At 42.9% G+C, this 17053-nt stretch overlaps 1 protein-coding gene across 3 annotated transcripts in view; it reads left to right on the forward strand.

Annotated features, from left to right (window-relative positions):
- Pip5k1b (phosphatidylinositol-4-phosphate 5-kinase type 1 beta) overlaps nt 1–17053 on the forward strand; it is a 265393-nt gene that overhangs the window by 184031 nt on the left and 64309 nt on the right. For all 3 annotated transcript variants that reach the window (XM_057777561.1, XM_057777562.1, XM_057777560.1), the window contains 4 exons: nt 8551–8762; nt 10267–10350; nt 10477–10525; nt 11433–11517. In XM_057777561.1, coding sequence (XP_057633544.1) covers nt 8551–8762; nt 10267–10350; nt 10477–10525; nt 11433–11517 — 430 coding nt within the window. The remainder of the gene's footprint in view (nt 1–8550; nt 8763–10266; nt 10351–10476; nt 10526–11432; nt 11518–17053) is intronic.

The raw sequence follows: 17053 nt of genomic DNA on the forward strand, positions 1-17053 counted from the left end.
CACCAGCGTCAAGTATAGAACAGCTCCTTCTCAAAGGTCCCTAGGGCTGCACTTCCCTAGCCTCAGCCACCTCCCTCCTTCCCAAAGGTACCTCAGGCTGCCCTTCCTTAGCCTCAGCCACCTCCCTCTTTCACAGTCCTTCCCCAATCTCAAGCAACCATGGATGTTTTTCATGTTTAAAATTTGGCATTTCGAGAATATTGCATAGAAGCCGGGCAGTGGTGGCACACGCCTTTAATCCCAGCACTCAGGAGGCAGAGGCAGTCGGATCTCTGGGAGTTCGAGGCCAGCCTGGTCTACAAGAGCTAGTTCCAGGACAGGCACCAAAGCTACAGAGAAACCCTGTCTCGAAAAACCAAAAAAGAAGAAGAAGAAGAAGAATATTATATAGAGATGAGTGTAGGGATGCACACCTGTAGTCCCAGTGCTGGGAAGGTAGAGGCAGAAAGGGAATCAGGAGTTCAAGGCCAGCCTGGGCTACATAAAACAAAAACCACAACAAAAAGCTATAGACAGCATGAAACTGTGCAGACTGGTTTCTCACTCACCGTAAAGCCCTTAAAGATCATTCACGTCGGATCCTATATTGATAGTTTGCTCTTTTTTTTTTACTGCTGAGTTGGTATTTTGTGATATGAATATACTAGTTTAATATTAACCTGCTAAAGAATATAGGGATGAGGAGGGGTTAGTTTTTTAATGGTTCAAGGAAGCTACCGTGAAAACTTTTGCCCCAATTTTTACCTCATGTAAGTTTTCATTCCTCTGGGACAAGTGCTTGCGTGCTGTTACTGTATTGTGTGACAAGTACATGTTTGCATTTCTAGAAGCTGATGCCCCCTTTTCCAGCCTTGCTGCCTAGTCTCCCCTCCCACAAGCCAGTGTGAATGATCCGGGTTCTCCCTATCCCCGGCAGTGCTAACCAACGGCACTTCCTTGTTTAGTTTTGGTCTCTCTATCCACGTGTATTGGAGTCTCTTGTTGAAGCGTCACCTGAGTATGTACTCCAGGAAGCAAAGGCTGCGGCCGACCGGCGGTGAAGCAGTTCAAGGATATTGGCAAGAGAGCAGAAAGGGGAAATGAAAACAATATAGAGTCCAGGCCGGCAGCTGATAACAGGCCTGTGGGTGCTGATGCAGTGGAGCTTAAGGTTCCGGGATTTCAGGTGTGTGTTTCTCATAACCATTTCCATGAGGCTAAAGTCTCACAGGGCTTCATCCAAAGCCGTTCTGTAGTCATCATCATTATGTCTACATTATACAGTGATTATTGTTCTGATTTTAATGTCTGCACCAGACTCTTAATTTCTGTAAGAACAGAAGCCAACTGGCTTTAGTTCCGCATCCACAGCCTGCTGGACAGCTCATTCGGTGTCACCTTCTGAAGAAGCCTAGGACGTAAGGACAGCAAGTTTTGGACATAGTGGGTCTAACCTAATCATTAAGGTAATAGAAGCAGATTTTAGAAAAGCCGACTCATGACTTGTCCTGAAAGGGAGCCAGAGTCAGCTGTGGCTCCTTTACATGTTCGTTAGCTGTTGTATTATGCAGCATTTTTAAAACTGCATTGCTCACTTGGCCAGTATGCACAGATGTGCAGCTGTGTTGACTTCTCCTTCTCCTCTGTCATTGGTTTAGATGATGACTTAACTCTCCCATGTAAGACTGCTACACATTACAGTTGTTCGTGAGCCTTGGAAAGGGGCTGATGTTTGTCCCTGTTCTTGCCAGTTGCTGCAGGTTAGTTGCCGTGTGTGCGGCTGATGGGAAAGAGTCCCCTGCTGACAGTAACAGAAGGGACAGATGGCCAATGTGGGATGGTGACAGGGTAGCTGTGGAAAAAAAAAAAAAGTATTCTTCTGTGTTGCTCATTCCTGGCTTTCTACCAAGCAAAAGATATCTCGGTGTAAGCCAGACACATAATTCTCAGTATTCTGCAAAAGTTAGGAAGAAAAAAGATTCTCTCTTCAATATAACCTATAGATGCCAAAGTAGTTTAAACCACTTAAAATACATAATACCTACTATGAATTCATCAAACATATATACAATACGTGATTCGTGTACCTTAAAGACATGTTTCCTGGGCTCGGCTCATCCATAGGCTGCCCCAATTAACACTGATTGTGGACTTGCTTTGACTCGGGCAGTGCTCGCTCTTAGAGGTAGATTTTCTCTGTCTTTACTACGCTACTAGGAAATGAGTAGCTCGGGCTCTTTCTTGACACAGGATTAAGCTTCCTGGGTCTGCTGAACCTACCAGTGCCTCATACCCAGGTCCCTCTGAGTCCAAACCCATGGTCCTCCACCATCTCCTTAAACTGTAGAAAGACACTGAAGTTAAAACCGTACATCATAACCTAACTGGTTATCAGAGGATAGAAGGACTAGTTTGTCTGATCCTCAGGTTCTGACGATGAGGTGCTGGGGTAGCTTCTGGAGGAAGCTGGAAAAGCCTTTGCCAAAGTAGAGTTTGAAGCAAGACAGTTGGATTTTTGAACCTTACTTCCAGGAGGTAGGAGGGGCCTGAGGGGGTAGTGATTAGTGATGGCTCACGGAGAAAATCAGTAGTCCAAACATTTCATTCTTAAAGCTTAATGAAAAACATAATGAAACCGGTTGCCACTTGCCAACTCTTGCAGCAGATGTGATTAGGACATCCTGTGAACATTAAAACAAGACCTCTTTCTGAGATATGAGACGGTTCCAAGGGAACAAACAGCTGGGGACTAAATCCATGGCAGTGAATCCTGTGTGAGCAGCTGCTGAAAATTCTCATTGGTTACAGGAACTTCAGGGTTGTCATAGCACGAATTGTAATAGCCCCCCCCCCTCATTCAAATGGAAACAAAAAAAAAAGTCTACAGGCAGAAATTAGAGAAAGGAAACTGGGGGCTGGGAACCCTGCCAGGCCTGAGAAATAACTTCCTTGACTTAAACTTTGAAGATCTGAAGTAGGTCCTGATTTCTATAGTGGTCGTGGCCGTCTGTGAAGCTACTTGTGATTTTAAACAGCATGTCACACCGAAATTGATGTGCGACTGAAGCATGTTCAAGGTCAACCTGGATTGTGGAGACTTTGTTTCAAAACAACCATGTATATAAATGATATGAATGATATGTGTGTGTGTTACTGTACACATAAATTTGCATGTTCACATGTTAAATCTTGAGTGGTAGATGATTGTTTCAAAAGCATAGAACATAATTCTGTCACTTCAGGTTTTATAAGTCAAAGGGAAACCAAAAAGTTGCCTTTGTGCTGGTCAGCACACCATCATCCAGAGTTCTGACCGAGTGTGGTGCCACAGCCTAGAACTAGACTAAGGATTTAATATTTAATCCATTCTGATTTACCAGCTAAAATTCTATGTCTGTATTTTCTCTTTATTAGATTAGCAAAGAACACTCTGAGCTTTATTGAGGAAATTAAGTTAAATGAAAAAGACAGCATTCAGCCTAACTGGACTTGCACGTACACGCAATCTAGCGCTATACTCTGAGGGGCGGCCTTAGTAAGCAGTAGCAGGCCACTGGATCCATTTCTCTTCAGATCAGTTCATTCCAGGGATGGCTATTTGCATAAAATCTCCAGGATACCATTTTTAATTGACTTATCTTATTGGATTACTACAAATATTTTGTACCAGTTATTAACCCTTAATTTCGTGACTATATATAGACCAGCTAGAGAAATTGCCCAGGGACCATGATGAATCTCCCCCATCAGCTCCATATTTTGGTGTGTGTTTGTTGGGTCTTTGGACAAAGAATGGCCAGTTGAGAGGAGCAGAGAGCCCAAGCCAGCCTTCTGCTTGGCCCGCCGTGGTTTCTGTCCCCTATTTCTGATCTGTGTTTTCATAGGTCCCTTCATTACCCCATCAGCTGCTGAGGGAGGGGCAAGCTATCCAGCCAAAGATCAAAATGCATTTTTCTAAGCATCTCAAAGAAGAACATGAAACTTTATTTTTGAAAAGTTCTAACGTACATAAAAGTGGGCAAAATGCTACAATTAATCTACAAATATATATAAGTATGTGTGTATATTTATACATATAGGTATATGCATATATGTCCCGTGTTCATTTTCAACTCACAGCCAATCTTGCTCACTCTTTCTCAATATACAGTTGGAAGCAAATTCCACTCATCATATCCTTTATTGATACATATATTTCAGTATAATTCTCCTAATGTTAAGGACCCCTTTTTAAATTAAAGAAAACAAGGTCATGAATTTGAGAGTGCATGGGAGAGAGACATGGAAGGGATTTGGTGACAATTATATTTTAATTTTAAAAAATAAAATACCCAAGGCATTATATCATACATTTAAATTTGTATCAAATTTTAAAAACTATATTAAAGCAATACTTGTATCCATCAAATAGGCAGTATCCCAATTTCTAATCCTTTTTAATTTTATGTATTACACAATTCAGCCTCCATTTTCGAGCCAGTCCCAAATGTTCTTGGGTGATTAAAGAGTCCATTCATAACCCAGCCTATGACAGGCTTCCCAAAGAGCAATGGAAGGGGCTTCCCAGCCTTGTCTACATCAAAACAGCCTCCCTTTTATCTGCCATTTAGTTGTGTGCACACTAAACAGTAAATGACAGTGTTTGCAAATATCGTCTTAGGTTTCCCTTTGAACAGAGTACAGAATGCCCGTAATGTAAGGAGCTTTGAAAACACAGGGAACTTTTATGTTCAGTTTTCTGACAACACAGCACACAATCAGAGTAAACGTTTTCAGTGCTGGGATTCTTGCACAGACCTCGTAATCGGGAGTGTAGTGTCAGAGATGCTTTGTGACTGAACCTTCTTCTTTTTATTTGCATGGAGATATGGACCGATATAACCAATGTACATTCCTTCCAACCTCAGGAAGCACAGAGGTAGAACAAGCCTTCGGTAAGCACAGCATCTTCATTTCTGATACGAAAACTCCAGACAGAACCTGGGCTCAATCATTGTAGCACAGAGGGAATGTTTGTTCCCAACCGTTTGTAATATAGCTTTCATGGAATATGAGTTAGGATGTTAAAAAAATCCCCCCTGAGTTGAGAAACGAAAAAGTCTGTAGAAGAAGCAGTATGAGCAAAAGCATCCGGGGCTCACATCTTCCTGGCACCCTTAGGAGTAACTTAGAAATTTAACTAGCCGGGAGGTGAATCTAAGCTGGTGTCAAACAAGAAGACATGGACTGCAGCCATGAGAGCAAAGGCCTTTGATGTGAAATTGAGACCTCGCCACAAGCAGTGGCAGGTCAGGAGGCTTTGAGCCGGGGTGTGATGTCACCTAATCTTGCAAGGGGTCACTGAACTGATCTGAAGGGGAAGCTGGAATGGAATGATTAGAGAAGAGGACTGTTTTGATAACACCAGCTGCAGGACTGGGCAGCTAATGAGAGGAAAGGGCTCCTTGGAGTCTAAAATTTACATTGTAGTGATTTCAAATAAAAGAGGGAAGTCAGGGGCAAGAATTGCTTTGGGACAAAACAAGAGTTTAGGTTACAATATAAAGTGTTTAGAAGAAGCTTTAAAATACCCAGAGGCCACTGGGAATATACGAGCTATAGTTTAGGAAAGAGAATGAGCCAAAGGTAACAGTTCAGGAATTTCCTACAGGAAGGTGGCGGCTAAACTCGACCTCTGATTGCACACACACATAATCTAGTGGCTGACTTAGCAGAGTCGTCTTCGTCTTGCGTGCCCTCTGCTTTGCTGCCTCAACCTCTTTCAGTTCTCATGGTCTCTTATCAAGGCTGTCGATGGACATACTTCCCAGTACTTCCAGTGTGTGTTCCGACTGTAGTCCTGACTTTAAATGCTTTCTGAGAGAGAAGGGACCATCCCACTTTAAAGCTTCTCCACATCCTAACCTGACTCCAGTCTTTCTTTAACTCTGAGAACTATTCCTGTTTCCTCTCTCTCAGTGAAGGAGTCAAGTCCTGCCCAAGATAGATGGAAGGGCACCTGGGATATGGTAGCTTGTGTTTTGAATTGCAGAACCCAGCAGTCACAGTGACATCACACAGACTTTTTGGAAATACATGCACCTGCATGACGGCTGAAATGGGGCTGTAGTTACTGCTCTCTCTTAAAGTTCATGAGCATTATATTTCTGGCAGGAAACAACTGGGAAGATATGAGTAATAAATGTTTGGTCTGTAGTTGTTGCAAATTCCCCAAAACATGACTAAAAACCCACAGATTCTAAAGAAATCTGGACTCTCCCAAAAGCCACACCCATGAACAGGCTGGAATGCTTCTGTATTTTGTTGGACTTTTTAATGAATTTTTTTTTTGTTTTCGGAATTGGAACTCACTAGGTGTTTGCTTCTAGTAAGTGATACGTGTGTTTTCTCAAACTAGTACAAGGAATGGTTCGCGATGAATTATAATGAATAGAGATAGCAGTTAATTGAGTGGTTACTTTATATGAGGAAATTTCCTAAGCACTTCATCAGGATTAGCATATTTAATTTCCACAAGTACCATATGTAATAGGCAATATTATTCTAACAGTTTTACACATAAGGATACCCACTGGGGTCACGGGGCTTATGGTCTCTAACCCCAACTCCTTATCCACCAGTGTCTCTCAGAAAGGAAGCCCTAGGGCTGATGAATGTGCAGAAAATGCATCCTCTGCCCATGGCGATGATGAAGAGGCTCTGGGCTGTCTGGGTGGGGACTGTTCCCAAGCCATCATTTCTATAGATGAAGAAGTAGGACCGGGGCTCTCCCTCCTTGTTTCTGTGTAAAGGATACCCAGCTTCCCTTAGTATTTCTTTTCAGAGGCTGAGCCAGTGGCACCCTGACACGAAGCAGGCTTCTTTTCCGTGGGGTCCTCTGCTTTGTGGAAGGGCAAGGCTGCAGTGACGTGCCTCTGTGGAGAACTGACTGATGGGTCTGATTCTTGAGCTCTGAGCCTGTGGTCGTCAGCATCTCTCCAAACTTCCTCCTCCGTTTCTAATGTGACTCCTACTTCAGTTAGTTGGGGCGGGGTTTTCTGTGGCTATAAGGGCATACACAGATCTCTGGAAACATAATTTCATTATCCCAGGCCTCTCAAATGATATGATTCTACTCACAATTGTTGTCTGTCTCTACTCTAAAAATATAACTTTAGCTTATCAAAAGTTGAAGAAGATTCACCAGGCTCTGTTTCATCCCTAATGCTATTTATAAATACAGTTGAAGGATGAATTCTCTGGAATAACTAAAACTTGTTCTCAGCCCATTATATGTTCATCATTAATGGCAACGATGACTGAGACCCCAGGGACCAGCATATTTCAGAGACTATACATTGTCCAACCTCATGAAGCCCTTCTCACCTAGCCTCCTTGAAGTATTCTTGTATACATCCACAAGTATTCTCTCTCCCATCCAACCCCCTTCCAAATAGCAAAATATCTGCTCTAAAAATGCTTAGGCGCAAGGAAAATGAGGCGCATGAAGAATTCTGCGATTTTGATCCTACATTGGCCAAGGATCAATTCTGATTACGAGTGTGAAAGCCAGAGTCTCCTCATGGTTCTGTCACTAATACGCTGTCTGTGGCTGAACAGGTTTTCACTTGCTGAGCAGCTATTGGTGGGAAAAGGCAGGGAATACAACCATCTATGGTCTGGACAACTCTCTCACACCTAGTAAAAAAGGAGAATATTCATACAGGGAAAGATCTGACTTGAGGACATGCCTCCTGAATGGGCTCTTCCTGTCTAAGGCTGGTCTGGGTGTGCGAGTCCCCCTGCACTCTGAAGACAGTCTGAGGTACGGTCGCCGAGACCTTATGTCCTGTCCTTTCCCCTCACTGCTTACTCCTTTGTTGGCTACACTGAACCATTTTTTATTCCTTCCCCTCCCCACGATCTATAGGGTAGACAATTAAGCATTCAGCTCTCTCGTTGTTGAGATCACATATATATTATTAAATTAAAAAGACCTGCTCTGGGGAAATGATTGGCAACTTTGAGAGCTAGGCTTTGAGAAAAGGTCCTCACTAAACTCAAGATTCAGATGTGGAGAATGGAACCCAGGCAAAAGCTGAGTTCCTGCTGGGGCTGATGCACTTGGGACGCTGGGCTGTGGTTTCTCGGTTCCTGGGCTCAGGAAGAATGTGATTGCCAGAGTCTGCCTCCTAGATCTGTCCCTGATGTGCTGTCTGGGACCAAGCAGGTTCTTTTATCTCCATGGTTTTCATCTGTGTACCAGAGACAGCAGTAATACCAGCTCACAGTGTTGTTGCCACGGCTGAACCCAAGGGAGGTACTTGTTGGTAGAATACAATCAGTAAATGCTATAAGTGAATCCATTTTGGAAGGGAGAGGTACTTCCTTTAGATTTGCATAAAAATTTTATTTTTCCACCACAATGGCAGTCCTTTCTGCCAGTAGCCTAATAATAACTAGGAGGATTTGGGTTTTGATGGTTTGCCCGTCTGCCTCTTAAGTGCGAGTGTGGCATGTCTGCTGACCCCGAGCTGAGGAACTCACAGGCTCTTTGGGTTGACCAACCTCCTGGGTCTTTTCCTTCCTCAGGTGCTGGAAAGCTTTAAGATCATGGACTACAGCCTTTTGCTGGGCATCCACATCTTGGACCATTCCCTTAAAGACAAAGAAGAGGAGCCCTTACAAAACGTGCCCGATGCAAAGCGCCCAGGGATACAGAAAGTCCTCTACTCCACGGCCATGGAATCCATCCAGGGTCCAGGCAAGCCTGCAGATGGGATCATTGCGGAGAATCCAGACACGTAAGTGCAGCCACGCCCCCATCCTGGTTTTGGGTACCCCAGTCACTGACTAGTTGCACACAGTCACCTCCCCCAGGGATGGTACCCTGGGAATAGATTCCTGGCTGGCAGCAAATGGCTTAAACCAACTTATTTCTCTTCATCTCTAGACAGCTAGATGAGGGGCAGTTTCTCGAGTTTGTATCAGTCTTTCACCTATGTGGTTTTTGGTCTTAGATAGTTCCTTTTTTTTTTTTTAAACAATGGCTGAAGATGTTTTCCCCTCATTTACTACACATTCAAAACTTCTACCAGAAGAGGAAAGGATGAACTCTGGATTTGAATAAACATGTTTATTCATGTTCATTTATTTACTTACATAAACACATGATACGAAGGATACTGGCGCTTCAGAGCTTGTAATCTGTATAAGGAGGTTCTGTTGGTCTCACCTCTGCACCCTGGCAGATGTCTCTCTCCTGGGCCAGATGTGTTAGTAACCGTGGGCTTCATTTGCATATATAAAGTGTACACTCAACAGTAGAAAGCAACCATGGAAGGTTATTAAAAAGGTTGACTCATCTTGCGAACTTGCTGAGCAAGGAGACAGAGGAAGTCATTTTCCAAGACCTTGATGCTCTGCGCAGTGAGTCTGTATCCACCTTGGGAAATGCCACACAGCTATCAATCACATTGCGACTATTGTGAGAAAGGATTCCACATTAACATTAACAAAAGGAATGCTGAAGTTACAAAACCGCTCAATCCAATAATCTCTTCGGATTAATCCATATGTCCATACATACATACACCCACCCTGCAGAAACATATCTGAGGAGTTAATTGCACAAATTTTCTTGTATGTCTTCTTCTATTTTGGGGGGTTTGGGGGGTGGTGATTGGTTAGGGTTTTGTTGTTGTTGTTGTTGTTGTTTGATACAGGAGCTCTCTATTATGTGGCTCTGGCTATCTTGGAGTCTAGACCAGGCTGGCCTTGAACATACCACAATAGGCCTCTATGTATTTTTCAGTCTCACGGAAAGCATAGGATTCTTTAGTTCAGAAAGTAATATTATTTTAATGTAGGCTAACCTTGGCCTTTCTACAGAGACAAGAATGGCTTTGAATTCCTAATTCTCCTGCCTCTACTTCTTGTGTCTGCCACCATGCTTGGGATTTTCTGCAGCTCTGGTGATCAACCCCAAGGCTTCAGACATACTTGGCAGGCACTACTCCACGATGCCGGCTAGTATTGCCTTCTTCAAAAGGGGATCTCTTATACTGCTCTAAAAACCCTCCTTCGCTCATAATTTTTAAAAAGAAGTGGTTTTGTAATTAGATTCCTCCCATCCGACTGCTCAGACTTGACAGCTATGAAGTTATTATCCTTCAAGCTGATGAAAACTTATGGCAATAAAGGAAGCGGTAGTCTAGAATTCTTAATGTTTTCAGTGTATAATTTGTAATGATTTTTAGCTTTCTGTACTCATGTTATAAAATCTTTTCCCCTTTGCTCTATTCACAGAATGGGAGGCATTCCAGCTAAAAGCCATAAGGGAGAAAAGCTGCTTTTATTCATGGGCATTATTGATATTCTCCAATCATATAGGTGAGAAATTTGGGCAAGTGGTCTTCCATTATTTTTAAAGTAATCAAACTTTCTTTTTCTGAAAATTCACCAAGTGAAAGAGGTTTTGCATTCTCAGTGGTATTTCCCCATCTGTTTATTTTTTAGGTTGATGAAGAAGTTGGAACATTCCTGGAAAGCTCTTGTTTATGATGGGGTGAGTGACCTTTCCTTGTTGAACGGTGGAAACTTCTAGGCCAGCTGTAGCTGTCACTGGACTCGGAGGGGAGCAGAGGTCTTTGCGTGCTCAGAATCTTAGGTGGGAAGAGTGGTTCTAGTCTCAGAACAAGGCCACGTAAAATTGAATGGCTGTTCAAATAAATGCCTTTTAGTCCAACATCCAGGTACAGCCCCGGAAAATAAAACTGTGGTTGTTCCTATTGGGGTGCAAAGGTCCCCTTTGTGACATGATGAGTAAGGTGGAGGGGGCTTTTTCAAAGGCTCTGGGAAGATTGGGGTCCCTAAAATGAAGTTTCTCTGTGTTCATCTGGTAGAAACTTATATTCAAAATAGAGCATCTACCAGAGAACATAGAGAATCAGCTTCCTTCATCCAGGCTGTTGTCTGGATTACAGGAAAATGACTTGTCACTCCTAAGGAACATGAGAGGAACCTGGCCGTTCAGTTCAATCTATTTCTGTTCTTTTCGATGTGACTGAGATCTCTGCCCTTCTTAACCACCCCTTGTGGAGTTGTAGGTGCCCTAGCTATAAACACGGATACTTCATATAAATAGTGTGTTCATTACAAGTGACACCCTTCATTCCATAGGGTCCCTGGATTGCTAGTTGTCTGTTAGGAAGAAAAAATATATATAAGTCCCTGTAAGCCCTGGTGGTGATACAACAGGACAGACAATTTTTATTCATGGAGCGGTCGTTTGGCTGCCTCCCCTGTCCCTTCATGCTCCATTTTATCCTGAGCACATAGACTCTCTGCCCTAGCCTTCTGCTCCTTCTAATTGTTGGCCGTGTTTGGTTTCAGACCTTAACTGACAGAGCCATTCTTCCAACTCGAGATGAACTCTAAAAGACAAACCTGTCGTCTTTTTTTTTTTTTTTCAGGACACTGTTTCAGTTCATAGACCAAGTTTTTATGCAGATAGATTTTTAAAGTTTATGAATTCCAGAGTTTTCAAGAAAATTCAAGGTAAGAGTCTTAAGAAAGTTTCTTGGTTTGTAGCACTTGTTACTGACGTCACCATATCTGTGTGGAAAATTTTTGTTGGAAAAGTTGGGTGTTTTTACTGCAGTGGTAATAATGACTAATTGTGATTAAATATCACGATTTAATGATGCCATAATCATTAACCCATTTTATGTCAAGAAAAAGTGCAGGCCGGGATGTGGGAGATGCTCGACCAGTAAAGTGAGGCAAGAGCAGGAGGATCCGAATCCAGACCTTTAGCACCGTGTACAGAGCAGAACACAGAGCCAGAGGTGGTGGCACAAGCCTTTAATCCCAGCACTCCGGAGGCAGAGGCAGGCGGATCTCTGTGAGTTCAAGGCCAGCCTGGTCTGCAGAGCTAGTTCCAGGACATCCAGGGCTACACAGAGAAAACCTGTCTGGAAAAACAAAACAGAAACCAAAAAAGCAGAACACAGAATAATCTCTGCTGCAGTGAGGTATAAACAGGTAAATAGTTAGCGCTTCTTGGCCAATCCATAAGCTCCATGTTCAATGGGGGACCCTTTCTCAATAAATAAATTAAAAATAAATAAGCAAATAAATAAGGTGGAGAATGATTGAAGAAGACACTCAACATCAACCTTTTGGCCTCCACATGTGTGCGCACGTGCGCACGCACACACACACATGCACGCACGTGCGCGCCCACACACACACTGTGTACAGTTAGTTGTTGAAACAGATTTATTTGTATGTAGCCATTGGCACCAATAGTTTAAAGAAGAAATCAAATAGAAAGAACTTAGAGACAAATGAAAGCACACATACCATCAGGCACAGTGACAAATACCTATAATCCCAGCACTTGAGACGCTGAGACAGGAGGACCAGGAGTCCCCAGGCCAGTTTGGGGACTACAGTGAGGCCCTCTCTCTCTCTCAAAAAAAAAAAAAAAAAAAAAGACAGAAACAAATGGTGGGAAACTATAAAGGTAGCACTCAAGGACAATTCTATAGATTAAAAATTCCTACTTCAAAAATTGAAGAAAGCTCTTACAGCTTTAGCTCGGTGGTGGTGCTTGCCCAGCACAATGTCTCCCATCTTGATCCCCAGCTCTGCAAAAACAAAATGAGAGAAAGCTCTCAAATGAGTACCATGCCTTCAAACCATGAGTAATTAAATAAATAGAACAAACTGAGCCCAAAGCTAATGATGATTATTTTGAATCAAGGTCAAATATAGCATCTTATTTGTTTATCTTAATACTTAAGGGAAATTTACTGTGTACATGTCAAACTGTGTAGAAAGTGGAGAATAAGCATATTATACACATATTGTTGTCTTATCACTTAATTATTCTGTGGTCCAACTTTGTAACTCAAATCATAATAAATTAGTCACCCCAAAACCATGATACTAGTCATCATAAATTTTTCTAACAATATTTGCTATAGTTTGGGAATGCAAAAGAAGCTGTGATAATTAACCTGAAAGCCAATAAAATTTGGGAGGAAGCTGCCCAGAGCTGCCTAGTACTTCCTCCCAATTTTTATCCTTATACTTTGTCTGTTTTCTTAAAGCTGATGTCCAACAAAGTGCAGGACTGCTGTGTGCAAGATTCAAGTTTGACTTAGCACCACACACACAAACAGAAGCAGCATATTGGCAAATCATTCTAGGCTTCTACTTGCCGATGTTTGCATATCATTATAATATAAATAGTTTCTCAAATCCTTGAATATTCTAAACATCATTTAAAACTGAAACGCAGCATGAAAATTATAGGGGTGTGCCATAGTCTGCTAGCCATTCTTTGAGCATTTGGCATTTACATCCTTTCTCCTTTGCCTAGTTCTGACTAATATTTTTATGAACATAGTTTCAGGTAAATGCTGTGTCTAAATTAGGATTGTTTACTTGGGATAGAGTTCAAGATGTGGTAGTAGGGTTTTAAATGTACGTAACTGCAGAGACCAGATGCAGCCCTCAGCCTTCATTTGGCTTCTTCAACTATGCCACCCTGGGAAATAGAAGAATGCCACCTGGTTGTTTTATTAGGTGTTTTTCAAGTACTGATTAGATTCCAGCATTAGTCAGGGTTTTTCAGCCACTTATAATTCCTTTGAGAATTAGGCTATGTAATATATTGGGTTATTTGTTATTTTTCCAGATGACTTAAATGAATTACATCTGTATAAACCTACATCTTATTTTTCTGGGACCAACTTTTATACACAGTGGATGATCTCAATGGCATCTTAAAAAGTATTGTCAATTGAGACCTGCTATAAATTAGGTTTTTCTGCCCAACGTTTTCCTGACCGTGAAGTAGTGTTTATTCAGGTTGCAAGTCTCTGCGTTCAGACTTGGAACTCATAGTTTCAAAGCTTTTCAACCTCTCTTCCCCCTGAGCCTAGGTTTCTTTGAAGTTTAAGAAGGGCATGGGCCTTTATTGCGTCATACACATACCCAATTCTGGAAAAGGGAGGGTCCTCCTGGGGCCTCCTTTTTTCCCCTTAATGTAGTAACATAAACCGATGCCATAATCAATGGCTTCTTCTGTTCCAAAAATGCAGCACATGTTCCAGACCTTTCCAGTCTCTGACACATTATGCTTTTAATGCAACACATCTTACTTTTTTTTTAAAGATTAACTTGTTTCTATTTTATGTGTTTGCATGTTCGCTTGCATGTATACATGTGCACCATGTGCATGCAGTGCCCACAGAAGCCAGAAGAGGGAGCCAGAACTCCTGCAAGTGGAGTTACAGATGGTTGTGAGTTATCTTGTAGGAACTGAGAACCAAACTCCGTCCTCTGCAAAATCGGCAAATGCCCTTAACCACTGAGCTCACTTTCCAGGCCCAAGACTTCCTTCTTAAGTAGTAAATCTGTTAAATTTGCTCTCACTTGAAGTTATTTTTTATGATCATTTTTGCTAAGATACACATCACAAAGTGCACCTCTTCAAAGTGCAGTTTCGTGGGTTTTAATATATGCACTGACTCATCCAGCCATCACAGCTGCCTAATTTTAGAATATTTTTATTATCACCCATTAACAATCACCATATCCCTCCTCTTCCCAGCACTTCTTTCTGTCTCCATGGTGTTACCAATTCAGGAGACATCTTAGAAACCCATAGGATCTGACTAGTACATGTGGCTTTTTACATTTAATAAAGTTTTGTAGGTTGTATCATGTATTGGAACTTTATTCTTCTACTGCTGAATAATATTCTATGTATGCCCCATATTATTTATTCTCAGTCGATAGCTCATTCCTATCTTTCTGGCTATTATGAACACTATTGCTGTGAACATTCATGTGTGAAGTTTTGAATGAGTGCATATTTTCATTTCTTTTGTATAGGTAGCTGAAAGTGAAGTTTCTGGGTCACATGATAACTCTGCAAACCCTTCCCAAGCATCTGCTCCATTTCACTGTCCCCCTGGCAACATACGAGGAATCATTGTCTTCCTCCTCACCAGCGGCTTGCTGGTTCTCTCTCGTCTCAGCCATCTTGGTGTGTGCATGTATGCGGAGTTGTAGTTCACTGTGCCTTTGATTTGTGGCTCTCCAGCGACAAACGATGCTGAACATTTTCCCATGTGTTCTCTGGCCATTTGTATATTCTTTGGGGAAATGTTTACTCAAATTCTTGGCCCATTTTTAGTTCTGTTGTCTGCCTGTTGTTGAACTTTTAAAAGTTCTTTATGTGTACTGGATACAGTGTGTTATCAGAAACATGATGTACAAGTGTTCTGTGTTGTTAGTTATTGGTTGATATTTTTGTTAATTTGTATATGGTCCCTTTCTTCCCTTCCCTCCTTCCCTCCCTCCCTCCTTCCCTCCTTCCCTCCCTCCTTCCCTCCCTCCTTCCTTCCCTCCCTCCTTCCTTCCCTCCCTCCTTCCTTCCTTCCTTCCTTCCCTCCCTCCCTCCTTCCTTCCTTCCTTCCCTCCCTCCCTCCTTCCTTCCCTCCCTCCCTCCTTCCTTCCTTCCTTCCCTCCCTCCCTCCTTCCTTCCTTCCCTCCTCCTTCCCTCCCTCCTTCCTTCCCTCCTTCCTTCCCTTCTTCCTTCCTTCCCTCCCTCCTTCCCTTCTTCCTTCCTTCCCTCCCTCCTTCCCTCCCTCCTTCCCTCCTCCTTCCCTCCCTCCTTCCCTCCCTCCTTCCCTCCTTCCCTCCCTCCTTCCCTCCTTCCTTCCTTCCCTCCTTCCTTCCCTCCCTCCTTCCTTCCTTCCCTCCCTCCTTCCCTCCTTCCTTCCTTCCCTCCTTCTTTCCTTCCCTCCTTCTTTCCTTCCCTCCTTCCCTCCTTCCCTCCCTCCTTCCCTCCTTCCTTCCTTCCCTCCTTCCTTCCCTCCCTCCTTCCCTCCTTCCTTCCCTCTTTCCTTCCCTCCTTCCTTCCCTCCCTCCTTCCCTCCTTCCCTCCTTCCTTCCTTCCCTCCTTCTTTCCTTCCCTCGTTTCTTCCCTCCTTCCCTCCTTCCTTCCTTCCCTCCTTCCCTCCTTCCTTCCCTCCTTCCTTCCTTCCCTCCTTCTTTCCTTCCCTCCTTCCTTCCCTCCTTCCTTCCTTCCCTCCTTCTTTCCTTCCCTCCTTCCTTCCCTCCTTCCTTCCTTCCCTCCCTTCTTCCCTCCCTCCTTCCCTCCTTCCTTCCTTCCTTCCCTCCTTCTTTCCTTCCTTACTTCCCTCCTTCCCTCCTTCCTTCCCTCCTTCCTTCCTTCCTTCCCTCCTTCCTTCCTTCCCTCCTTCCCTCCCTCCTTCCTTCCTCCCTCAGCCTCCAGCAGCACATTTGATGTGGTGTGAAAATGTGCCGCCTCCCTGGTGTCCTCTTTTCTTTTCATAATTTCACAATCTCACGTCTCACATTTAGGTCTGTGATTCATTTTTTTTTTATTTTTATGCATGGTATGAGCTAGGGTTCACCTTTTATTTGTGTTTCTAGTTTTCCCATCCCTGATTGTGGAAAAACCTGGTTTTTCTCATGGTGAATTAGTCTGGAACCCTTGTGGGAAGTCAGTTAACCCCAATGTAAGGGTTTGTTTCTGACTCTCATTCCATCTTGCTGTTCAGTATGCCTGCCCTTGTCCCAGCCCCACACGCTTGTATTTCAGCTGTTAGTTTTACATTCAAGAACTGTGAGTCATTCACCTGTTCTTCCTCAGATCGTCGGGCTAATCTGGCCCTTCGGATTTTTACATGACTTTACTAATCATCTTGTCAGCTCATGTTTTCAAAATTAAAGCAGCATTTCATATTTTTGTTGATGATACGGATCAGTCCTGGAACCTCTGCTATCTTAATAATATGGTGTCTTCCATTCCATGAACATGGACTGTCCTTTTATTTGGGACTTCATTAATTTCTTTCTTTTTGTACTTTCAGCGTAGAGGCCTCAATTTTGTTCAGTGTATATTCTCTTCCTGGGTTTAGTTGGTTGATAGTTGGTCTGGGGTTTGATTGTTCATTTGTCTGTTTATCTCTGGGTTTTTTGATGCTATATATTGAACCCAGGGCATCACCACACATGCTGCTAGGCATGCGCTCTACTACTGAGCTAC

The sequence above is a fragment of the Chionomys nivalis genome, chromosome 8 (assembly GCF_950005125.1).
Source record: "Chionomys nivalis chromosome 8, mChiNiv1.1, whole genome shotgun sequence".
Classification (NCBI taxonomy): domain Eukaryota; kingdom Metazoa; phylum Chordata; class Mammalia; order Rodentia; family Cricetidae; genus Chionomys; species Chionomys nivalis.